The sequence below is a fragment of the Sminthopsis crassicaudata genome, chromosome 3, assembly GCF_048593235.1.
Source record: "Sminthopsis crassicaudata isolate SCR6 chromosome 3, ASM4859323v1, whole genome shotgun sequence".
NCBI classification, from domain to species: Eukaryota; Metazoa; Chordata; class Mammalia; order Dasyuromorphia; family Dasyuridae; genus Sminthopsis; species Sminthopsis crassicaudata.
Genome location: NC_133619.1, coordinates 448,644,712 through 448,672,248, shown reverse-complemented (window position 1 = coordinate 448,672,248; position 27,537 = coordinate 448,644,712). Strand labels below are relative to the sequence as shown.

The following is a 27,537-nucleotide window of genomic DNA, read 5'->3' as shown; positions in this document are numbered from 1 at the left end:
TGCAAATGTGATAATGACATAATGGAAATCCACAGTAGTATATCTTTCATTTATTCTGTCTAAAGATACAAGGTAGATTCATAGTAATGTTTTTCTTCTAACTCTGTACCCAATTCAAAATTATAACTTTTGACAAATGTAGAATTTTTGAGGCAACTTGGGTATCTTGATTACAATTTCATTACTTTTTAAAACATGAAAATGGTAGAAAAATCAAAAGATACCAAATTGTCTTACCAAGTAGATATTCCTAACTGTTTCAGACCTATTAACTGCATTTCCTCAACATATCTAAATAATCATACCTGAACAAATGGGAAAAAATTAAATGGTTGTTTTATGAATTAGAATCACTGATGAGTAAATAAATACATTAAAATGTAAGTCCATCCATTCTTTCACTTTTCCACACAGTGAAATCACAATTATGTATTGCCAAAGCTTCCTATGCAGTGGAATTTATAAGAGTAAATACCTGGTGAGGAGAAGAAAATCTCTTTTCATAATTCAGTCTGTTTCCATCCATGGATATGTGGAAACTTCTTCGCACACTGTCTTCAGATTCAGATTTGGGAAACTTATCATTCTCTCCTTGAACTCCTCCAGGTTGCTCCTTCTGTTTTCTTTTCTTCCTTCTATTTCTTCTTTCTTTAGCACTTTTTGAGCTCAATTTTGATGCTTCTGAAGAACTTTCCAAGAGCTCCCCTAGCCCACCTATTCCACTGAAATCTCTTGATGCAGCTGATGCTGCTGCTACTGCCTATTGTACCACAAAATCATACACTTTAGCATGTAGAACTTTAAAACAACACAGAATTAACTTACAAACTATAACATGTCAGAACATACTTCATAGTTTATGAGTTACAGTTGAAAAATATTTCTATATATTTAACTTTTTACATATAAATTTATCTTATCCAATAGTGAACCTTGTTCTTACATTTTGAGTTTGGTGGGATATAAACTAATAAGATTTTGGAGTCTCATGTGGGATGAATTTCTATATTTCCTGGATCAGTCATTTAGTTTTTACTGACTAACTCATGGAAAAAATGTTCCCTTATTACACCCATTGCCACTGATAATATGAATTTCCTATGATATTTCACAAGTGTTTCTGAGAATTTTGGTGGAGTAATAATGATAGCTTAGACATTTTGGGAGATTTCCACTGTCATAAATACTGATAGATGAACTGGTAGTTCTATCCTTTCCTATATTGTGTATGTGGTGAGTAGCTGATTGGTATTCACTTTAAATATAGAAAAAGATACATTTTTCTCTTTTATAAATTCAGAGTCATGCCTCCCTGTACTAACTACAGATTATAGTCCTTCCCAAAGAGAGGAAAACATATCCTCAGTTTTTTTGTTTGGACTAAATTATGCCTTGAAGTTCATAATCTTAAATGAAATTCAGATTTAGATCATGCTTATTTATTGTATTTCAAATGTTTCCAATTAATACTCAAGTTCCAAAACTATTTGCAAATTAATAAAGGATAAAACAGAATAAAATCTTATGATAAATTCCTATTGTTACAAGAAATCATAGTATATACCTCTTTTAAGTTTTCAGTTTTTGGAAGGTTCTTTTAACTAAGACTACCTTACCCACTTCTGAAAGTTAGCCAAGTCTTAGGGGGAAAATGGCAACCATTCTATAATTTTATTTCAAGGATAAGTATTTTCAGCATTGAAATTCAAGTGTGATTTATTTAACCATGACTATAAGAGAGAGTAAAAAAAAAAAAAAAAAAAAAAAAAGGTAAAGCATCCGTCTCAGAAGAGCAAAAAAAGTACTATTAGATTGTATTGCATTACTAATAGAAAATCCTAGGACATGGCTTATCTGTAGCCTGGCATTAGGACTATATTTTGAATGAATAAAAATATTTTATCACAAAATGTATAAAAAAGAAAACAATCTTATTTCACCTGCCATGAAAGGCAGAAAATGTTTAAGAGACAAAGTGAGATGGCAGCAAGCAAGCAATTTGAGAAGTAGCTGTTGCTTACAGATGTGGAAACTAATTGAAATGTATAAAACATATTGGCCAAAATTTTTTCAAAGTTGTATTTCTGTATTAGTGACTCAAATGTATTGCCTCCCTGGCAGCACTAATACTGAGCTGCCTTCCAGTATAATATCCGCCCCCCTCTATTTCTCTGTCTTGTTCATAACTTCCATTGTTCTAGTGATTTATCATTTGCACTGAATCAAAAAATTTCAACTCTTTATTTATCTGTTCATAGCTAACATTGCAACACTGTCAATGTGCTATCTTGCTTAGAATATCATTGCTTTTATAGCTGACTTGGTCAATGCCAATCTTATAACATATAACAGCTATTTATATGATTATTTTTATTTTCACAATTTCTTCATATAAGAATTCTGACATCATTATATAATTTTCCCTCAATTACAGTAAAATCCAGCTATTAAAATTCTCCACATATATTTTTAAAATACAACATCTAATCTTTTTTTTTATATGAAGGACTATATTTATGTCTTACAAAATATCTTTTTCTGTTTTAAAAAATTGTCTTCTTAAGAGATGTTTTTCGTCTAATATCAATATAAGCTTTTGAACATTTGAGATAATGGGTTATATGATGCTAGGGATTCAAAGATTATGTACTAAATATCTAAACATAATTTTCTAGTACATAACTATCTATTATCCTTTTGTGGTTTTGTATTTCCTTATCTATTTAAGTTGCATTTCATATATGAATCCACTGGGCTGATATAAAGTCTTTCTTCATGTCTAAACAATGATGAATATATGATTAGTCTTCAGCAGAAACTCAGATACCTTAAATCATTAGGTGGATGGTACTTGTGAAATTTTGCAGGTAGTGAGATATTATGATTCAGCAAGATAAATTGAGATCTTAAATGTCAAACTCTTATGATTTTTTCATCAGCTACTTTTGTTTGGTTGGATTGCATTATAATGGCAGAATTTTGATCTTCTTATTTGAAAAATAGAAACTTTTAAAAATTCAAAATAAAGTGTGTGTAGTCCTATGGTCATAAGATCAAGTGCTAAGAATTTTCTGATTGTTTAAAGTTTTGCACTTAGAAAGTGAAAGTCTGTCCACTTCTTATTAATTAAGCATTAATATCCAATGGCATTCTTTTGGCAAATGTGAAGATACAAACTTTAATGTTGTAAGCCAGATTATCATTTGACTGCTAACATTCTACTTGTCTAAATTCCATTTCACCTTAAGCTAGATGTAGCAAGTTCCTATTTCTAAAGACTGTACACATTTTAATGGTGCCACATTTTACCCTCAAAATGATTGCATTTCAGAAGCAAGATGTTAACTCATATAGTTTGTCAGCATTGCAAATCACATCATATTTTATTGCATATTTTGTAATAGTGTCAAATACTCAATAATGTATGACTATAGATCATATGCAAAATGTTGATTTTTTTTGGGGGGGGGGCTGAGTCAATTGGGGTTAAGTGACTTGACTAGGGTCATATAGTCAGGAAGTGTTAAGTAGCTGAGGTTAGATTAGTTCCTTCTGACTTTAGGGTTGTTGCTTTATCCACTATACCAACTAGCTGCAACAAAATGTTTATATTTTCCTACACAGTATTAGATGACTATATAAATACCATAAAGCAACAATAAAGAGTTTGAATAAAGCAACCTCTATCCTGTGTCAGAATCAATTTGACTGTTTATTATTTATTCTCATTTAATGATATAAAGTAAAATTGATAAATAATTAAAATATCTTAAATAATCTCCACCCCTATCATTTCTAGAGGTTAAATGATTTACAAAAACACAGATTATAAAAAGAAGATCCAGTATTTTAATGTTGGTCTTCTGGATCCAAATCCAAGGAAATTAGCACTTTCCACTCCACTATGCTATTTCCAAGTAATATTTCTTATTACACAGTATATTTTTGTCTAAAAATCTCAAAGAAGCAATAGAAAAGGAGTGCAGAACTATCCATATTTATTGATGCATATTTAAAGAAAAAGAAGATGAAGTGATTCATTCAAAGACCTGATTCAATTTCTGTCTATACAAGAACAGCATTATTAAAGAAATAGACAACTGTATATAGTCCTGAGCAGTATTTTGGAAACATAATAATTGAATTTCCCTTAAAACATTTTTTTAGAAAAACTATTTGAGTTAAGAGTATTCATTCACTAGGAGGTGAGCATTTAATAAATAATCTGTTTAAATACTGTTAAGCAGGAAATGAAAGAACAATTAGATTGTGAGCGCTCTTGATATCAGAATAGTGTTTTGCCTTTCTTTGTATCACCATTAAGCATATGTAGTAGATGGTTAATAAATGTTTATTGACTAAACATAGTTCATTGATCTGTATTATATTTTCAGATTGTATCTTAACTTTTTTCCTAGAGTCATACTCTCCTCACTATTTACCCCTTAACCCAGCTTGCTTTATTTTCATTTTATTGAATTAACCTAAGGCTGGAAATTGGTTATACAGCTGCATGAGATGTAGTTCAAAATCTTTTTCACAAACTGTATGTTTTACCATCTACTTCACTTAATCCAGGCCCTAGGTAAGTGTTTTAATCTTTTTTTATTTCATAGATCCCTTTCGCACTATGCTGAAGATCACAGACCCCTTCTCAACTGAATGTTTTTAAGTTGTTAAAGGAAATGATAACTTTTAGTTAAAAGTTAATAAAAAGAAAAGTATAATTTTCATTCAAGTTTATAATCCATCCCACCCCTGTCCTCTTGAAATCTATCTATACTCTCAGTTGTGTCTTGGGGTTAGCTTGTATGGACTTGTTAAGAACCAAAATAAATTTATCTACCAGCATAACTTCTTGATGAGGAAGGGATTGTCTGTAGATCCCTGCCTAGAATCAGTGCAATATGGGAAATAATAGCATGGGTATCTTTTTTATATGTGCCATTTTTCTTTGTTAATTAAAAATCTATCATGATACTGATTTCATAAATGAACATTTAGCAACATATAGTAAACCTTATTTGAATTTACCTATTAATACTTTCTATGAGTTTCTGTACATATGTAATTATTCTCATTGAAATTAATCCAATTTAATTCAAAAGCTATTTTAAGTTTTAAAGAAGATTCTGTTGCTATCTAATGAATTGGATATTAATGGATATCATGTTCTAATTTTATCTGTCTAGTATAGCATAAATTATACTTAGGAATATAAGAACTAGAATAATGCATTTTAAAAGAATACCTGAGCTTCTTCTTGTTGCTTCTTCAGTTGTTCCAGCATTTGCTGAAACTCGGCCTCCTTCTGCTCTGCTTCTTCCAAAGTGGCCTGATTCTGTTCTTCATAGGCCATGGCAACTACGGCAAGGATCAAGTTCACCAAATAGAATGAGCCCAAGAAAATCACCAAAACAAAAAATATCATGTATGTTTTTCCTGCAGCACGTAGTGTCTAGAGGAAGAAAAAAAAGTGTAGATAACATGTCATGATACAAGGTAGAAGACTGCTTTCACAAGTTAGGAGGTCAGCAGCTAATTTATTCATAAGATTTTTTTCTAGAACAAATGAAGCTATTGGGTTCAGTCTATTAAGAAGAAATGTGATGGTGATGATTTGTAATTTTTCTTTAACTGAAGTTCCATATAAAGAAGTGATGAACTTAAAAAGGCAGAATGAGACATACATTTTTGGACAGAGATAACACAGAAATTAGTTTTGCTTGATCTATATGTTTATTATATGCATTTTGTTTTATTTCTAATCTGGGAGAAGGAAGGAGAGAAAACAATTACAGGTTAATTAAAAAATAAAATTGGGGGGGAGTGGTTCAAAAGATCAACTTACCAGTTTGAGTTAGAGAAAGTATAGTTGAATAGCAATTAATATTTAGAAAGAAAAAAAGAAAGCTCAGTGAGTCAATATCATCTCTCAAAAAAGTTAATGTGATCTTAGACTAAATAATGAGAGACATACTATCCAAAATAGTATTAATAGTCCCATAGTGCTCTGATCTGGCCAAACTATATCTGAAATATTATGTTCAGTTCTTGCCATGACATTTTAGGAAGAGTATTGATAAACTATTCTTTGGAAAGATTCCAAAGGAGGGCATCCAGGAAGGTGAAGGGCAAAAATAGGTGCAGCAGGTAGAATTTTCAAAGAGTCAAATTTAGGTTTGATGTTGGGAAAAACTTGGTAATATCCAGAGTTGCCCAAAAGTCAAATGGGCTACTTGAGGCAATTAGGAGGTTTCTCCTTCTTGGAGGTCTTCCTACAGTGTTTTGTCAATGAATCATAAAGGAAATTTATGTTTCTAAGAGTAGAAATAGTTGGTCCCAGAGGTCCTTTTCAACTAAATCTAAGATTGTGTGATTCTATATATAACATTACAACATTTTGACTAAAACTTGTTTGTAGCATGAAAGATACTTTATTCTAAAAATTCTCTATCAAAGTTTACTCTCATAAAATTCTAAATATGCAGGAATTTATGTCTAAAGATATTTACTGCCTTTGGGATAGTAATATCTCACCTTCCTGTAATGAGTTTCTTTTGGAGAAGATAGTACTTCCTCTCCCTTCTCTGAACTCTGCACTTAATTGCTATATGATTGATTGGGCATAGGATTATGATTTCATCATTGTGGGAAGCTGTACCACAGAGATTTATTAGCATGGAAACACTCTCCGGTGATAAATATTGACAACTCTGCAATTGATTTTTTTTTAATTTTTAATAATTTTTTAAAATTTTTCAAAATATATGCAAGGATAGTTTTCAACATTCATTTGGCAAAACCTTGTGTTTCAAATTTTTCTCTCTCCCTCCAACTCCATACCCTGGACAGAAAATAAATCAATACAGGTTAAATATGTATAGTTCTTCTAAACATATTTCCCATACTGCACAAGAAAAATCAGGTTAAAAATGGAAGAAAATGAGAAAGAAAGAAAAAAAGCAAGCAAATAACAATGACAAAAAAAAGTGAAAATACTATGTTGTGATCCACATTCAGTCTGTAATTGATTGTTTTAGGAGTTGTATGAGGCAAGTAAGTGAGGGGTTAAGTGACTTGCCAGCAATAATATGGCCAGTATATGTCAGAAGCAAGATTCTATTCCAGGACTTACTGACTGACACAGACCAACTCTCTATCCATTGTGCTATCCCAACTATGCTTTTTAGTTATCTTATCATGTAATTATGACTTTTTCACCTAACTCTAATGTAAAGCTGCTTGAGGTCAAGACATTATGCCATCATTTTGTATGGGTCAGCATCATCATAATATTTAGTATTTATATTGCATTTTAAAGTTTACAAAGAATTTTGCTCATTTAACAATTTTAATCTCATTGAATAATAAGATAATAAAGATCTTAAAGGACCTTAGTATTTCCTATGTTGTCTAACAAAACCGCATGAATAACAGTTGCTCAGTCTGTATTTGTTAATTGATAAAGAAATAAAACAGACTCACCTTATACCAAATTTTACAAATAATGTTACATTAAAATTTCAGTTACATACCATCTTTATCTGATGATAAATTTTAAATAATTTATTATTCAAGCCTCACCAGCTGGTAAAGATTTTCCCAATAATCTTGTGTCATTAGTCGAAACAAAGATAAGAAGGCCCAACTGAAGGTGTCAAAGCTAGTGTAGCCATAATTGGGATTAATACCAGCTTTCACACATATATATCCTTCTGGACAATGACTGTAAATGGTAAAAAGAAATAAAGATATAGTTAGTATGATAGCCTCAGTTGATTTGGGATTATGTAAGCATTTAATAATCTGAGTATCCTTTTGTGATGGATTTGTCCTCCTTTACTCTTATAAAACATTTTCAATTGTTGTTACAGAGAAATTTCTATCATGTGAATTTTCCTAAGCAAAATAGTTATCACAAAACTTAGCTTTTGAACAAAAATGGAAGCATGAAGAACTAATCTTACTTTTTTCCCCCCTTTTACAGTCTGCTGACTACTGTTGAACTATTGACTTTATCTCTCATACAAATATACCCTGATGCTACTTTCAAATAAATCAGAATGTATGATAATCACTCTTGTTGTCTTTGATTGGCCAACAATATGTCTGGCCAAGCCCCATTTGGACATTAAAGGTCTTCCCTTTCCAGAATACACGTGTGTGTGTGTGTGTACACACATATCTATACACATATACATACATATATGTATGTATACATGTGTGTATATAAATCTGTGCATGTGTGTGTACATAAATCCGTGTGTGTATGTGGGGGGGGGGTTATTAGGCAAAAGAGGGAACATTCTGTGTCTCATTTCTTACCTGGCCTTAATCACTGATTGGGCATTGCCTCAGTCAAACTGAGACCTGTTAAAGACTTTAACTTAAAAAGGCTAGGGCTTTAAAAGGTCTCTGATCTGTATCTGGCCACTGAACTCAGAGAGTTCTGGAGGAAAAAGTGAGGCAGGTGACCTTGCTCAACCCTCCCTCACCTAAATCCAATCCACTTGTGGATTATGGCATCACCTCCCAGAAGGCAAGATCCTCTTGGAGGACTAAAGACTAGTAATATTAAGTACATAAGATGTGATAAGCACTATGCTCTTAGGAATAATAAAACATGAAAAAGTCAATCCATGCCTTAAAGGACCTTACATTTTAATGGGGGGGGGGGAAGAGAGATAGATATACATATAAATATACACAAAAATTCCTATATACAGGACAAATGTTGTTTGTTCTCCTAGGAAATAATTTTAAAAAGCAGAAAGCATGGGAATTAAGAGGGATTTTGGAAAGCTTCTTGTAGAAGGTGGAATTTTAGTTGAGACTTAAAAGAATTCAGGGAGATTGCAACTGAAGTAGAGGAGGGAGGGTTCCAGGTATGGGAGATAGCCAGAGAGAAGGCCTTGGAGATGGAAGTGTCTTGTTCTGGAAACAACCAAGAGACCAGAGTCATTGGATCAAAGAGTAGGTGTTGGGGGAGTAAAGAGTAAGAAGATTTGAAAGATAAGATCTGGCTAGGTGATGAAAGGCTTTAATAACAGCCAGCTTCTCTTACTTATCCCACCTCTATCACATGTAAATAGGTATAAATCTTTTTTAAAGTCTTACTATACTATATCCTGTATTCATTCAAAGCATTATTATCTGCTTTCCAAGTTATAAATCCAAAGATTTGTTAATACTTTATAAGGTTTTGATGAGGACAAATTCATTTCACTGTAAAATGCAGTTTATTATAATCTTCTAGAGACACTGGATTAATCCAAAGGAATGACTTTCTGTTATTAATTTTAGAGTCTTTGACAAAAAAGAAAAAAAAATATTTTAAATCCCATTGGCAAATCCCATTCTTTCTATATGTAGTTAGACTTCTTTTTTGCTCTCTGCAATAAAATATGTTTCTTAATGTTCCTTACCCTGCATCTGAACTATTTCCACAAAGTAAAGCATCATTTTGTCCATCCAAAAAATAAAAATGACCTGTTAATTAAAAGAATAAAATATTTTATAGATTAATGTGATTAAGAAGTCAATTTTATACAAACTAATAATGAAGACATGCAATTATACTTATTACATAGTTCTAAAATACTCCTTAGTTTTCCTTAAGAATAGTCACTGAAGGGGGTAGCTAGGTGGCACAGTGGATAGAGCACCAGCCCTGAATTCAGGAGGACCAGAGTTCAAATCTGATCTCAGACACTTTAACACTTCCTAGCTGTGGGACCCTGGGCAAGTCACTTAACCCCAGCCTCAGGGGGGAAAAAATAGTCACTGAATTTCACAATAGTTATTGGCATCAAAATTTATTTTAAATTAACCCTCATTTCTTCATCTATTGACATTTGTAAAAGTTTTTGCAATAAACAGGTTAATATATAGTAGCACTTCTTACTTTTATCTTCAATGTATTCCTTCCAGTTAAATGTGTTCATTGTTGTATTAACAGATGTCCCATTTATATCTATTGTACTATTATAGTAGGAAGTAATGTTTGTTTCAAAAGTAGAATTGCCTGGGGGCCATTGCAAACATTTGTTCCTCAGGTTGCCCATGAACAGCTGCAGTCCAATGAGAGCAAACACACTCAAACAAAAAACAGTCAGGATCATGACATCGGAAAGCTTCTTCACTGACTGGATTAGGGCCCCCACAATAGTCTTTAAACCTGCAAGGAGTTAGATAGAAAAATGTATTAATACTGCTACAAATCACATTTTTTTTTATTAATCATGCATGAACATCCCTTTCTTTTCATTCCCCAAATCATTGTTTGGCTTTTGAAGTAATAAAACCTAGCAAACAACCAGGGGTTTGGGAAATGAATGAAGGACAAAAATTTATTTCTATAAGCAGTGAGTTTTCTGGCTCCCCACTATAACTTTTTATAAAAAACAAGACATTTTGTTTATTATGGGTTACTCTGCCCACAAGACAATGTAAAGAAAATCTCCCTGTTCTTTCTTTTTATTTTAGCTCTTTTTAAAAAAATTATGTTTAATTTTCTTTAAACATTGTCATATACTATTATTTACCTGGCAGTGGTTTAGAGGAAATAAAAATAAATTAACAATTTAAATATCCCATGTTAGGCTGTAGCTATTTTTTTTTAATATTCTTTTTGCTTTTAAGATAACTTGAAAAAAATAGATTTCTATTTTCCGTCCTAAACATTTATAATAATGAAGTTGTACAACAATGAAGCTTTTTTCTAAATGTTTTAGGAGAAAGATTCATGCTGTAAATTTAAAATGAGACTAATTTCTTAAAAATAGCTGTCTCATGCAATATTTTGTTAAACTCAGGGGCTGACTTTATAAGTACAAATATTTTTTAAAATGTAAAGATTCATTATAATTAAAACTCTTCCTTGCATTCACTGCATTTTGTTCATATAAATTGTTTTAAAAGGCTTATTGCTTTAAAAAGTTGTGCTTTCAACTTGGATATATTTAAAATCAGCCTCGGTGTTTAACCTGGCTCTCACCTGGAATAACCGAAATAGTTTTCAAAGCTCGGAGAACCCTGAATGTTCTCAACGCTGAGACATTGCCCAGGTCCACAAATTCTGTCACATATCTGTATAAGGGAGTTCACACAAACACAATAACACACAAGAAATAATTGGATATATAAGGGGCCTAATCCCTTACACCAGTTAACTTCTTACCTGGGATTACAGAAATAGTTTTCAGAGCTCTCAATACTCTGAAAGTGCGAAGAGCTGAAACATTGCCTAGGTTTACAAATTCTGTTACATACCTGTAGAATTAAATCAGAGTTATTGAAGATTTTTGCATAATTTTTACTAAATAATTAATGCTGCATTTGGCTCACAGACCACTTTGACAAAAAAGGAGTCAATGAAATTGCTAGTCGAAATTACCTTTCTTTTCAATCTGCACTTTAAAAGGTTACTAATTCAACTTAAATGGCAACAAAGTAAACTGAGCTAATGTATGAAACTCATTTCCCTTACTTTATCTGGTGGCACTAGGAAACTGAAGTCAACAAATAACTTTAACATGTTTGAGTAGAGGAAATTTAGTGTATCATACCTTCCCTACAATTTTAGAATTGATACCTAATTTCAACTTCTATATCAGATTTTGTTTTGCAATATAGGATATGTTCCAAAAATGCATGCAATAGATACATAGACACATCAACTAAATAGAAATCACTATGATGATAAAGATATGATAAATATGTTTTATACAGAAGTTAATTTCATGCCTTTGTTTTATTTGAGCAATTCAAACACTTACGCCATCAAAATGACACTGAAATCCAGCCAATTCCATGGATCACGGAGGAAAGTAAAGCCTTCTAAACAGAAACCTCTTGCCAAAATTTTTATAAGTGATTCAAAGGTATAAATTCCTGTGAAAGTGTACCTAGAAGAAGCACCAAAGCAAAATTTAATACTGTATGTTGGTTTTTCAATATAAAATTTAAAAACCAAAATTATGCTTATATTTTTCATTACAGAACAAAAATACAGGTCTGTTTTTGGCTCCATTCAGAGGAATTTAGTTACTGACACTATAAACATTGTATTATAAGCCAGTTTTCCTAAGCACTAGAGGATAGTTAAGTTAATCAGTCAAGCAGGTTGTTGTGTTTTAATTTCCCAAAGAATTTTGTAAGGGCTTGATAATATGAATTCTGTGCATTGATTATTAGATAGATATTTTAAACTAGCAGACAGAATTTTCAATCCTAAATTGAATACTTCGTCCCCATACTTTATCTGTTTATTCTATACCAGTCCATATAGTCAACTGATGTGTGAACAGATGAATTGACCTTTTGACATGCCATCTTTCTCTTATGAAAGATCTTATGAATACAGGCTCATAAAATCCTATAATTTAAACTCTGAGAGTGAGGGAACAAGTCTAGCCCTGAATATAAGAACCCAAAAAACAATTATGGGGCTCTACTCTTTCCTTTGGGTCCTTTATGTTACAGTCAGGAGATTAGCAATTATTCTCCCCCAAATCCCTAAAAAGTTTTCATGCCTGAACTGAGAGAAAGCCTAGGCAGTCACAGCATAATTCTTGCCCAGGTGAGAGCTACCCATGATATACTTTGAGGAAAGGGTTACATGCCATAACTGTTTTGCTGATTTCTACAATTTCTACAATTACCATAGACAATGCCTCTTTTCCAAGAAAATTCTAGAAATGATTATTAAAGATGATTTGTAAGCATTTAGAAAAGAATGTGAACATCCATAGATTATCAACAAGGGGTCACTAAGAATATATCATGACAAAGTGACAATTTCCTTTTTAAAATATTCTTATTAGACTAGGAGATCAGAGAAATGCCATATACATGGCATATCCTGATTTCAATGGAAGCATCTGACAAAGTCTCTAATGATATTCTTGTGGATAAAATAATGAAATGTGGGCCAGGTGATAGTGGTGCTGACCTTTGCAGAGAGTGAACACCCTTATTCAAAGAAGAGTTGACTGATAGGTTGACATCCACTTAAAGGAATGTCTCTAAGTGGAGTACCCCAGAGTTCTCTCTGATTATTAGCCCTATCTTGTATAGTGTTTTTGGATGAAGACATAAAAGACAAGTTTATCACAGCTATAGGTAATATAAACCTTGGACAGGAAATTCCTGACATAACATCTGGAAGAAGGCTTTGAATGGTAGGAATGTGACAAATATTTAGTCAATGAATAAAATCTTTATGGATGACAATTCTCAAAACTACCTTAATAGGTTAAAACAATAGACAAAAATCAATAAAATGAAATTTAACAAGAAAAAATATCAAACCTGACCCTGACTGAAATATTTTGTTGCATGAGTACAGATGGAAGATTATAAAGTTCATTTAAAAAAAAGATCTACTAGTTTTACTTGATCACAGGTTCATATGAACATATAGTGCTAAAAAAGCTAATTAAATTTTGTTGCATTAATAGAATTCACTCTTGATGGTCCCATTTGGGGTTTTATTGACAAAGATCCTAGAGTGGTTTGCTATTTCTTCCTCTAGACCATTTTGCAGGTGAGAAAATTGAGGCAACTAGGTTAAGTGAGTTACTTAAGGTGACACATATAGAATGTATCTGAGACCAGATTGGAACTCAGGATGATGAGTCTTCCAAACTCCATGCAAGACACTCTATCCACTATGCCAACTAGTTGCCCTAATATATTATGGTGTTTCAGTAATAGAGAATAGTAGCTTCACTTTATTCTGTAATACTCACACTACATTTAGAATACTGTCTTCCATTTTGGAGTTCATATTTCAGGAGGAACAATTACAATCTAGATTATAAGGGAGTTTGCGATCCATGTCACATAGCGATTGCTGGTAGAAGTAAAGGAGTTTATTAAATAGCACATTACACCTAGAATTGAGAAGACCTGAGCTCAAATGTAATTTCACATTTTACTAGCTCTATAACCCTTGGCAAGTGACTTAACCAAACCACTCAAACTCAGTTTCTTCATCTGTGCAATAATAATATCAACTACTTTCCTGGGTTGTTGTTAAGGATAAAAACTTCGCAACTCTTAAAGTGCTATATAACTGCTAGCTATGATGATGATGATGTTAAGACTTGAAGAGAAAAGACTAAGGATAACTATAATCTCTTTTTTCTAATATTTTAAATGTTTTTATGGTGAAGAGATAATAGGATTGTTTCTAAGGGCAGAACTGAGATTAATCAGCATTAACATATTTTTAAATGGATTTAACAGAATACATATATACACGAGCACACATAGAAGCTTTCTAATAATTAAGTTGTTCAACCTAGTGAAGTTCATGAATTCACTGTCACTGGATTACTTCAAGAAGAGGTTAGATGGTAAACTGTCAGATTATAGATAGAAGAGCTATAAAATTCATTGTTGCACTATATTAAAGACTGAGCTAGATGAACTCCTTGGTTCTATCCAATTCTTAAAATTCTATGATTCATTCTTCTTAAATACTATATTATTTACAGTTATATAGTTACAAAAGTGAATGAAAACCATCTTTTATATACTAAAGATGCTATACTTTACATATATATATATATATATATATATATATATATATATATATATTAATTCCTCCAACAATTCTGCATAAGAGAATTTAAGTAAAAGTGTTACTTTTTAGATATCTTCAAAACTGGATAGTCCCCATAAAAATGATTCTCATTGAATTTAATTAAAAGGGTTTTTTAAAGACATCATCTTAATTTAATATATAATTTAAAAGATTGGTTCTCTAATACTAATTTTTCTTATGACCACTTATACATAGAAGAAAAGAAATTCCCTAAGAATTTCTTGAATTTTTTTTTAATCAGGCAAATTTTTATGTCTTTGCACTTTCTATTAAAAGAGTCAAGATATTAATTATGACTACAGCTGCTTCTATATTAAGTAAAAGAAAGATGATGTTTTGGGACTTACAAATATAGTAAAACACTTGTTTTTCACAGTGTACATAATATATTGCCTAAAATTGTGCTGGGTTTTTGATTATTGCTTTTAGAAATGTTAAGAACAATTAAGGAAAACTCTAATTGTCCATAGCACAAATATTAATCTAAAAAAAGACTTCAATTTCTCCTTTCTCCTCACTTTTACTTTTCAAGACTTTTTTTTGGTTTTGGTTTGTTTGCTTTATATCTCAGATATTTTCAAATATTCTCCTTCAATTTCATTATCCTTTTAACTCAATGTATGTAAGCAATACTTTAAGTACAGTCACTGATATCAATCATTATTAAGTGCTTGTGATTGTCTGAAATTGCACTTTCTGAAGACTGTTTTGTCATTTTGAGAAAGGCTAATGATGGAACTTAACTATTTGAAGTCAGTTGTTTATATTTGTTATTTTCTATACAATTAGAAAAACTTGCTTAACTTTTTTGTGACTCATTTTCTTTGCCTATCACTTGAGTGGCTTGATATTTTCCCACTCTTACTTGATTTTAACATCTAATTTTCCTTTATGTACTGTCTATATTTTTCTTTTGTTTTTCTTCTCTGAGGATATTTAAGAAAGCCAGTCAGTGAATCAACAAATATTTAAATGCTCACTATTTGTCAGGCACTGTGTTAACCTCTGAGAATATAGAGAAAAACAAAAACAGTCTCTTCCTTCACAAAGATCACTTTCTAATGGAAGAGACAATATGCAAATAAGATACGAACAGACTAGATCAAAGGTTATTTGAATCAAGGTAGGAACTGCTGGGACTTGGGGATGGGAAAAGGCCTCTTTTAGAAGACACCGTATGAGCTGAATCTTTTGGGAAGCCAAGGAAACTTAAGAGCTAGAGGTGAAGGGCCAATCCATTCATTGATTGTCTGGATGATAACCAGTGCAAAAGCACAAAGTAGAGAGAAAATGACATAGAGTGTCAAATTAAAAATACACAAGTATGGTAAATTTCCTGTTTTTAAGTATAATACTCTTTAAACAAAACAAATAATAGAAAACAACTAAACTTCACTTCCCCAGTGTTTCCATGTCTTCAAACCACAGTGGTTTGATTTCCTAAAAATGGAAATTTTTTTTCAGTGGTATGATGGAATCTTAGGAAGATATAATCCCCTATTAATAGTTTGATTTGCCATTTTAAAATATACACCATCTTTGCTTACATTTCTAGTTAATATGTAGAGAAATTATGGTAGTTAAGATAGTATTCTCAAACATATTTCCTGTCTACGTTTCTCTATCTTACAAGAACTCAGAAAGAAATGTGTGAAGAAATTGAGAAATCATTCCAACTGTTTAAACTGTTCTATTTTTTCCTGCAAATAGGAGTGATATACATGAATATACTTCTTCTACTCAATAGACTGTCATTTTCATAAAGAATATTTCTAACAGCTGTAATTTTATGCAATTCAAGAGAAAGGATCTAGATAGGCTTAGATTTATCTTTTATTTTTTAAATTGTAATTCCTTTCTGACTTTGCTGAGAGAGTCATTATTTCTACGATCTGCTATTAAAGATGTTTATAGCTGCCATGCATTCTAGAAGGAAGTGGTCTCAGTCTACAAAACCTTCCCTGAATCCTTCACTCCCTCTCCCTAAACCTTTTCAATTGCTAGTGTTTTCTCTGACCTCAATTTATTTTAGGTCCTGATTGGTGTGACTAAGAATTCCCTCCTTGAAGTGGCAGCATTATTTAAATTTGCACTACATTTCATTTGGGCTGGAATAAATTACCATATTTACATAATTATAACTTTGAATATTACAAATTTAAAGAAATGCTACAACTGCAGGAGATTTATTATTTTACCCTTATTGTATCACCTTTACTTGTAATGTAAGTTAGATATAGACTTGTCCCTATCAGAATGCATATAAATTGAGGAAAGAATCAGTTTTGCTTTTGTATCCATTGCTGGTACAGTACTTTATACATAACAAATGTTTAACAATTATTCAATGAATGGAATTGAATAAACTGAGACTAAACCTTTAAGCTATGCTTACAACATCACTTGTTTTTTTTGCCGTGGTAGTAAAGATCAATACTATATTAAGATTCCTGCATCATTCCTACATGATTCAATCTATAAATGAAGATGCCATGTTTTTCCTGTTACTTGATAAATAAATGATTAAGAACATCCCTAGGATAGTCCCTGAGGTATACTGTGAGTTTCTTGTGAACAAACCCAGTAGCAAAAACTACCTGAAATGACTTGATACATTCTTGATACATACATAGCAAGTGTTTAAAACTGCTTGTTCAAGTAATAGAATTAAATACTTGGGTAGACAGCAAAACATTCAGACTTTTTTCTCCTGGTGCAGTCCCTAGCTATATAACCTAATGCACATCACTTAGACTTACTGTGTTATATTTTCTCAAGAACTGAAATGCTTTTATATCAGTGATATGTTTGGAAAACAACATATCCCTTGTTTTCCTCTAATCTGATTTTTAAAAAGAAATGAATTATTTTATAATTCACTTGCGTGATCATTTCAGATGTCATTTATCTTCTTTACTGATTAAACTTCAAGTAGCAGATGCCATTAACCCTTGACTTTGACATTGTTTCTTTCCCCAAACCTTTTATTAAGAAGTTGGAGTGATCTGTAAGCAACCACTTACTCTTTTTGCAAGTAAACTTGAAGGATTTCAATGACTTTGATTCAATATCAAATTAAGTTATACACTATAAAATCATTGAACCATAGATTAGACCTAGAAGGGACCTACAAGCTCATCTAATCCATTTTCCTCATTTTACAGTTAATAAAAATCAGAAAAGTTAAATGAATTGTCTAAGGTCACACAGAAAGTAAATAGCAAAGGTAAAATTTGAATTCCGTCAGATTATCTATAATTTAAATTCATCTACAATCTAGTTCTAGTTTATTTTTAGTTTTATCTTGTACATTCTTATTCACATAATCTACACTATTAACCAAATTTGATTTCTAATTTTCATCATGACAGTCAACATAGTATTTCTCATGCAGTCTTCTATATCTGAAGGGATTTTTCTCCTATACTGTCTTTTATTTCCATTTCTTTAGCTCCTTCTCTTTTAATGCCTGACTTGGACCCCATCTCCTTCATGAATACATTCCTGATTTCCCCAATTGAAGTTATTTCATTGCTCTTTGTTTTAATATTACCTTTGCACTTAGCCTATCATAATTTGTTATGTTCACTTGTGTATATGAACTTTCCTTTATCATATTGTTAGAAGACAAGATTTCTCGTTTATTTTTGTTTTCCCTATTACCATGACTCCTGACTCTACCATTTTTTGAGAAGCTAAGTTTCTTTCAAAATAGAAAAAAATGATCATAACTCATACTTTTCCTATTTTTATGATTTTCTATTGTATTTTCTTAAAACATGAGTCATTTCTAAATAACTTCCTACTCCTATCTTATGGATGACATGACAATGGATGAGAAAGTGTTTTAAGTTTTTCAATAGAAAGAAAGCATATGCAGGATACACAATCTTTTCCACATCGTAACCTAAATGGAAGGAGTGGGGCCTTGACCCAGTTAAAGTGGGGAAATCATTTAAAAAGAATTGCTTAGTCTGTCCATTGCCATCTAGACTAATCAACAGAAGTTATAATTAGAAGCCCTGTAATTCCTGATGTTTAGGACATTACAAAAGAATGAACTATTGGGCACTTTTGAATACTGGTGAATTGACAACACGATTTCTTAAACTGATCTTGGCTTTTACATCTAAGTAAACTTGCCTCACCTTAGTGGAAAAAAAAAGGCTAAGTATCTTATAATGTCAAATTCTTAGCCTGGCAAGAGTCAGACATCATTTTAAAAGCCTAGTACTACCTCAGGAATACTTACCACCATTATTTCAATTTCTTCCTTTCAGTGGCTCTAGGGGTGGTCTCTTCCATGTCACATCAAGTCATTAATTCCATATTCTAGCTTACATGCTGCTGCTTGTCTCTCTACTTTATAGTTATACTCTGTACAAAGCTTTATAATCTCTTGAAATTGACACATTCTCTTTCTGACACTACTCTCAGAATAGTTATTGGGCTTAACTACTAAATGGATTTAAAGAAATACATTTGTTACTAATGGGAAATCCTGGTTTAGGGTTGTTTTGTTGCAGATTAGAATAGCTTGCCTTTGTCTGTTAAGACCAAGAAATAAGGTTTCTGACTTGACAACATATAAATATACACTAATCAACAATTCAAATGACTTTAGAATCTCCATCTAATGACATAAAAGATATGTGAACAAATACCAAGGATACTTTTCTTAAATATAGCTAGGTAACAAAGAAGATTGCTTGTTATCTGAGGGATGGGGGAGAAGAGATAAGGAGGAATAGAATTTGGAACTCAAAATTTAAAAAAAAAACTACAAATGTTAAAAATTGTTTTTATGTGTAATTGGGGGAAAATAAAATAACATTTTTTAAAATAGCTAGGTAAGCACAATAGATAAAGCACTGGACCTGGAATCAGGAAAACCTGAGTTCAAGTTCAGTCTTAGACACTTACTGTGTGACCTTGACTGACTAAATTTTTTAACCCTCTGTCTCTCAATTTCCTTATCTGGAAAATGGGGATAATAACACTTTACCTCCCAGGGATGTTGTGAGGAAAAAAGTATGCAATATTTAGAAACCACTTTGCAAACCTTAAAACATTTTATAAATTTAAGCTATAATGATCTAATTAATGACTAATAAAATTCAGGAAAAACATCTTGAAAAAAAAGACATTGCACTACTTGGAAAGGCTTTTATTTTAAGTTGCTTTTACTCTCCTTTAAAAGCCAGGAATCTTCATTAGGAAAAATACTTTTCGTCATTAATATGCAAGAAGCTTTAGGTCTTTATTTAAATTGATTAAAAATATATATATATTCTTGGGCTAAAGAGCATACTCATTTCATTTACATTCTTTTTTTTTTTTTTTTAGAATATTAAATGTTGATTGAGCACCAAAATTCAGTGAATCCTCCTGGGGAAAAAACCCACGTCAAATAAATGAATATTTCCATACTTTCTTACATACTTGACCCCCTGTTTTCTTACCTATCAAAAAAATAGCAGATAAGGAATTATGAGGGAGGATATACAACCTAGCCTCAGAAAATAAAGCCAAAGTCAAAGAAATATATCTAAGAGTAATTTCCACTTACTCTACATTCTTTGTCCAGTCCGGAGGGTTACTCATAGTCATAAATACACAATTGGTCAGAATAGTGCACATAATGAGCATGCTGAATAAAGTAGATTATAGTTAAAGAATAAATATAAATAGCTTTAGTAAAATAAGGACAATGATAACTGTGTGGATACTAACAAATGGCCTATGTATAGGATTAAAAAAAAATTTTAACTGCTCAAAAATTATATGCATTTCCTATTTTAATGTTAATCCTAAAAATAATGCCCAGAACAAATTCTTGGAAGGTAATCTCATTTTATTCCATAAATTATAGAGACTGTAGATTATCTGCACCCCTTTTAAAATTCATTAGGAATTTTCCATTCAAGTGAACTGTGCCAGATGACTCTGTCAGAAGACCCTTTTAGTATGTATAAAATACTGTTTAAATATGTAAGTTGAGTGGTAGGCTTAATTTAATTTTCTATTTCCATACAAAGATTAATGATTGCAATATAGAAAGTTAAGAGTGTTTAGATAATAAATACATTGATTTATTCTGTATAAATAAGAATTAAATAAGGGATGTCATAAATTTGCTGTATGCAAACAGTCACTTTCCAGCTAAAAAAAAAAAATAGGAGTATCAGAAGTCAGAATCAATCACATTACTTTTTATAGTATCGTATATATGCAAAGGATTATTTTGTCATTTTTGGTCCCCTCTATCCCCCCCCCCATCTCCATTTGTGGAAGAATAGAAAAGTAGTGATTTGTTCTGGACAGAAAAATGTAATTTGGGGCAAATTAGTTAAGTTAGACTTCAATACTGACACTTGACAGCAACTTATATGTTTACATAAATTGTTCTTACTTTAGGACACTACACTAGCCAAAGCATTTCTTATTCTCTGGTTGCTTTCAATTATTGCATTTTATTTTATCTCCAATTAAATTGTAAGAAGTTTTCTGGAAAAGATGTGTAGCACTCCTCAAAACACCCAAGCATGGTGCTGAATCCATGGTGAAAACTGTTGAATTTTGAATGTTTTGATGATAATCACAGTAACACTATAATCTATATTCATGACATCTCTTGAATCCATCAGTTCCCATATAAATGATATATAGAGCTACATATGCATCCATAATTCTATCCTGAGCTACAGTCCCACATCAATAACTGGATGTACCATAGGCATTTCAACTGAACTATGTCTAAGGTAGAATTTATTTTATTCCCTGCCTCCCAAACCTTCTTGGTTTTTCTTTCATGACTTCTTTCTTACACATCCCCATTTTTCCAATTCTGGAACTGCTAGCCTTGTTCATGTCCTTGTCACTTCTTTTCTGGACCATTTCAAAACTGGCCTTTTGATTGATCTCTCTATACCTCAAATCTCTCCCTACTCCAATCCATCTTCCACTTAGCTGCCAAAATTATTTTTTTCTAAAACATATGTCTACAATTCAATGAGCTCCAGTTTGTTCCCATTACCTCTAAGAGGAAATATAAAATTTTCTCTTTGATTCTTCATTACTTGGCCCTTTTACCTGTCCATTACACTTCTATTTTATTCCATTCTGCTCAGTGATGTTGCTACATTGATCTATTTGTTGTTTCTCTTTTATAATATCCCATCTCTCATTTCCTTGCTGTGGCTCTCCCCTATGTTTAGATTGTTCTGGTTCCTCTCCTCCATCTATTAATTTCTCTTATTTCCTTCAGCTCAATTTCACCTTCTTCAAGAGGTTCTCCTAAATTGATTCTTGCCAGTGCCTTTTTCTCTGAGTTTACCTTCCCTCTACTCTGTGTATATCTAGTAAGTACCTAGTTCTTTTCATGTTGTCTCCCCCATTAGAATTCATAACAAACGCAGTAGTTGTTTCTGCCTTTCTTTGAATACATAGTGCTTATCCCAGTGCCTGATATATGCCAAGTATTTAATAAATACTTTTAATTGATTGACTGATTGTTTTGTTAGTAATACTTCATTAAAGATTTTATTACAGGTAATAAAAAGGTATAAACAAACTAGTATTTTTCTTATATGATTTGTTTCACTTATATAACTTAATATCAACTAACTCTTATTTTTGAACCTCTAGCTTTAGAGATGTCCTATTGTAAAAGAGAAACAACAAGCAGGTTGGTGTAGCAATATCACTGAATAAATAGGGGATAGTAAATACATTCTAATTATTTAAAAAACAATTTAGTAATTATTTATTTGCATGCTAAGTGCTGGGATTGATGCTGGAGATATAAATTTTAAAAATTCTTGACTTCAAATTGCTTGCATTCTGTAAGGGGGGACCATGTATAAATATACGCGTGTAAACTTGGCTTTGCATAAGACTCTCCTTATTAGTGGCAAGAATGATGACTTGATGCTGTATACTTGTGTAAGAGGCAAAGTTGTTATAAAAGATTGAGAAGAGAAAATTCTTTTTCCTTCCTACTTTTAGAGGGACCATGGGTAGTTCCATTCTCTCCAAAGGAAGAAACTCATAAACAAAGAAGGGAAAACTACATCTCCAACATGTCCCTGATGATCAGATTGCTTCCGTAGAGACTTCTGGGAATTTCTCTTTATGATCAAGGCTTTTCTTTCTTGATTGATCTGAGACAGTTTGCTTCCAAAGAATTTATTTGTCTCATACATTCTAATCTATATACCTTCTCTGCTTTCTGTTTGCTGTCTACTTAAATAAATGGCTTTACTCTTTAGTCACTCTTTGTGATAGTCCTTGTGTATACAGCATTTAATGCTAAAGAGTCAAGCTTTTAGATAAAAGCTTATAATGTCCCTTTTTCTCCAAGGAATAGTGACTAGGAAAGCAGCTTGAATCTGCAAACAATATTTAGAAGAGGTAGATAAGATTTGGTTCTAGTCCTTGTGAGAGCAGAGTATTTGTTAAGCCTTATAATCCCTTTTACTACTCCTTTCCTGAAAGGGAGAAAAGTTTTTGGAGAGAGCTCAGAAAAATTATAAGGATATCTATAAAGCCTCTCCATGAACCACATTTAGATAAACTCGTTGGGCTATCACATAAACTATATGGGATATATACTGCCTAAATATGCACATATATACCCAGGGATAGAAATGTATACATGTACATGTATATATACATACATATGTGCATACATGTACATATGTGCATCTCTCTTTCCCCATCTCCTTTTCTCTGTGTCTCTTTCTCCATGCTGCTCAAAGGTACAGAATCAAAACTTGAAAGTTAAGTAGGGGAATTCTAAGGAGGTCAATTTGGTTGATTCAAAGTTTAAGTTAAGGGAAGCAATATATAATAGGCATGGAAAGTTAGAGTGGATTTTATTTGTGAAGGACTTTAAATGTTAATTTGTATTTGACCCTAGAGATAATAGGGGGCCACTGGTTTTATTGAACATTAGGCTGATATTTTATATCAGTGCTTAAAAAACAAAATCATTTTGGCAGTTGTGTAGAAGATGAATTGGAGAGGGAATAGCCTTAAAGTAGGGAGACCAAGTAGAATGTAATTACTGATGATCATACCTAATTGGGATTATAATCAAATTAACAGAGAAGGGGAAAGATGTGGAGGTAGATAAGATCTGGCAATTTACTGGATTGATGGAATGAGGGAAAATGAAGAATAACACAATTTACTTGGGTACATGAAAAGATAGTTCAATAATAATCTCAGCCATCAACATTTCTATGCATCAACAGAAGAAGAACAAAGAATTGAAGTACAAATTAAACTAACAAATTACTTTTGATTTCAAGGGCACTCTCTACATATTTAATGTAGAAATGCATTTTTCTTTTTAAAAAAACAGATTTTTAGAAATAGAAAACAACCATTCTGAAAGGATATGAATGTACCAAAATCTTAATAGCAATTTTTCTAACAGGGTTGAGAGGAGTTAAAATATACAAGGCAGATGTGGCACTGAATCGAAAGATTGCCTTTCCTTTATTCAATACTATAAAAGTCTGAAAAAGAAAAAAAAAAAGAAAATGTAAGAATTATAATAATAAACAATTGAAAATAGGCATGCATAGGAAAAATGTATGTAGCCAATTTACAATTTTATAGTAGTATGAAGCTTTATTTACAAAAAATAAGGCTTAACAATCCAATAGATTAGATCTTAGATTATCCATATCAATATCTCTCCCTCAGTCTCAACTCATGACTACTTTTCCTATCATTTACTTACTTCTCTGATGGCATCTTTTACTGTTATTCTTTTTAGAAGTTCCTCATTTGTTTGTTATGTAATATTCTGCTCATACTTTCTAATTTCTCTGTTAAATGTCCTTTTGTTTTTAAAGACCATACTTTTTGGCAAAGTGCCTAATAAATTGTTCTCTATAAATTCCACCTCACATGTTTGAACAGTTATATAACAAGGGTAAATAAACTATTCTTCAATATTGAAGAGATTGTCCAACAGGCATTTATCAACTTTATTAAGATAGAGAATTCTAAAGGATACTATAATTGAGAATCTGCTAAATGATTTCCCAAAATTCATAATATTAGCAATTTAGTATTAATAATTAAACATCTAAATCATTTTTCCAGGTTTTAAGTATAATATCTGAATATAAAATCAAATTGAGTTTAGGGTGAGAATATAAATGGCTATGAAGAAATAATTTAATCTACTAATTAGTTGCCATTTGCCACATTAAGAAAGGATTTAAACAATGATCCTTAATACAATTCCTACCTACTTCCTCCTCCCCTCAAAAAGGAAATAGAATGCAACTCCCTCCTCTTCCGTTTATGGTCACTATTCTTTTTATTTTTTTTATTTTTTAAAAAAATTTCAATATCTATTGAACCACCCAAGGAATCAAATTTGATGTGCCAATGACACTTTTATTGAATTTTATAAGCTATTTCTATTGCTCATACCTTATGAACCCAAAATTTTAAATTAACAAACCAAATAGCTCTTGGGTCTATGAAAGGGAAAAATTTGTTACCTGTTTAAAAAGAATTCCAGACAATTTCCGAATAAATTTTTGGGCTTTATCCTAACTAGCTCATAACTAGGCATTTTCAGATATAAGAAAGGGGAAAGATAGAGAGAATCACTTTTCAAGTGCTAATGAAAACTAAAGGACATCTCTTACTACTGGAAGAAAATGGAGAAAGTGAGGGATTGATGTATTAAATAAGAGTGCTAACCTAAAACCTAAGTTGTTTTTCTTTTGATACATGCTGTCTATGTGAGCTTCTCAGTGCTCTCAGCAAGCTCTTCTGCACTATCTCTCAGGAGCAAATGATATACATAAATTCAAATTGTAAAGAAGTAGAATGAAAATGTCTGAAAAACTATACTACAAACTGCTGTCGCCTTCCTCACCCCCCCCAAAAAAAAATTAAGCTAAATTATAAGTCCCTAAGTGGAATAGCAATTTAATGTTTAGGGGAAAGTCGGGTGTAACTGCTAAGTCTGTTTTCTGATAAATTGGGGGGGCAGTGGAATTGAGTAAAAGTAGTGATCTCCTGAGTTCTTTTTAAATATTGGCTTTAGATGGATTTTTTTCCCATTCAGCACTCTAATCAGATGATTAAAGTATACTGAAGTACTGATGAGTGGTATCAATGATTGGAGTGGTCTGGACTAAAGTGGTTTGAAATCAGGGTGAACCAATTTAAAATGGTTTCAGAAGAGATAGAACCAGTTCAAACCAGCTTCTTTGCTATACACTCCAGCATTCCAGGATGTTAGCTCTCCAATCATAGGGTTGAAGTATACAGAATGTGCTGATGAGATGTTAGTATCAACACTGGTATATATTATAATGTATATTTATTCACTTACTTATTTGTATGTTTAGTGAATTCCTCTCTTATATGTGTTGTAAACAGAATGGCTACCATTATTTTGCAGGTATTTAATAGTTAGACCTCTGATAGTAAATTGTAATTATTCTTTTATCTTCGTTTTATGCTATATTTGTTTTATATGTGTGCAAACACATGTGAAATATAAATTTTATTTGAATAATGTCAGAACATTTCAAAGTGAAAAATAACAAATTCATGTGGTCATTTTTTCTTGCAAAATGTCAAACTGTTACTTTAACATTTTTTCTTCTTTTAATTGACTATTTTAATAAAATTATGTTGTTGCTTCAGCATTATATAGAGAAATAATTATTGCTTAACAGAGTTTAGATTCCTTAAAAATTCTTTTCTAGTTTATTTTTCCTTCATATTTTCCTTTAAAGTGATATTAGAGACTGTCTAGTCATATGTTGCAGGCCTTAATATATATGTTAAGTTGAAAAAAATACCTTTGAGAAAATTTTATTAAATTTTCACTTAGGGTGGCATAAATTGTGTACTTTCCTCTATAATGTTAAGTAGTAGTTTTTTGCTGCAAAGCAGTTTTCTAATGCAAAGAAATCATTTTTAAAAAATCAAACTTTAAAATAAGAAGCATATATTTCTGGACAAATAACTAATACTTACATATAGAAATATTTAGAGCTAGAGATATTATTCAGCTATTTGCTCGTGAGATACTTAAATATTTTGGAGTTAATTTAGTAAATACTCTAATAAATGCATTTTGCTATGAATGCATATAGATATATACATAGCAGTATATTTTGGGGGACCTTTATATTGTCTATGGCTCTTGCTGAAACAAAATTTGACTGTTATTTTATATAAATTATTTTTATTATACTTTGCTTCCAGAATCTTCTCATGAAAATTCCCTACATGCTACTCTTTATCAAAAGAAAAATGTTTATGGTGAATTTGCAAAGCTGACAAATGCAGGCACATAATAAGTAGTCAATGCAAGTGAATGCTATAGGCAGTATGCACTGCAAGGATTAGTAAGGATAAATTTCCCAAAGACTCACTTTTTTATTGATATAGTATGGGTCAAGGTCCTCCAAGGGCTCTGACACCATTCCAGGTGGAATGTCTCCATAAATAAATGGAAGAGATTTTCCTGCTTCCAAGTCACTATTTGGCTTTGGTTTGTTCTCATCATCGTCCTCTTTAAGTTCTCTTTTGGCCTTCTTAGCTTTCTCTTCTGCAGAGCGTTTTTCAATAGCAGCGAGAGATTCTCTAGTAAAATAGCGGAAGCTGTCAGGTCCTGGGGGTACCAGCAGTGCCTGTGCCATCTTTTCATCCTGCAAATTTAATTTCGTTTAGCCTCTCGCATAAGAATCTCCTATGGGGATAAAAACGGGGAAAATAGATGCCAGTTAGGAGAAAAGTAATGAAAAAGGGAGGGGGGAAATTCAACCAAGATGGTATTTAATGCTTCATCTGGTTTTGCCAGTAAATAAAAAAATAGTCACTATAAACATTAAGTAGAGCATTTAGTGCTGTGCCACAATTTTAACTTGTAA

General features: G+C 31.8%; 1 protein-coding gene across 3 annotated transcripts in view; it reads right to left on the bottom strand.

Moving 5' to 3' along the window:
- The window catches only part of SCN3A (sodium voltage-gated channel alpha subunit 3), a 132,797-nt gene that overhangs the window by 65,987 nt on the left and 39,273 nt on the right, over window positions 1-27,537 (bottom strand). The window contains exons 3-12 of one of the 3 annotated variants that reach the window (XM_074303243.1): window positions 27,040-27,356; window positions 24,020-24,138; window positions 20,184-20,273; window positions 11,781-11,909; window positions 11,183-11,274; window positions 9,908-10,180; window positions 9,429-9,492; window positions 7,588-7,729; window positions 5,252-5,458; window positions 476-760 (exon numbers count right to left, since the gene is read on the bottom strand). In XM_074303243.1, coding sequence (XP_074159344.1) covers window positions 476-760; window positions 5,252-5,458; window positions 7,588-7,729; window positions 9,429-9,492; window positions 9,908-10,180; window positions 11,183-11,274; window positions 11,781-11,909; window positions 20,184-20,273; window positions 24,020-24,138; window positions 27,040-27,306 — 1,668 coding nt within the window. In that variant the 5' untranslated portion in view covers window positions 27,307-27,356. Of the gene's footprint in view, window positions 1-475; window positions 761-5,251; window positions 5,459-7,587; window positions 7,730-9,428; window positions 9,493-9,907; window positions 10,181-11,182; window positions 11,275-11,780; window positions 11,910-20,183; window positions 20,274-24,019; window positions 24,139-27,039; window positions 27,357-27,537 lie in introns of those variants that run through there. The other 2 variants (XM_074303244.1, XM_074303245.1) reach the window with 2 other exon arrangements.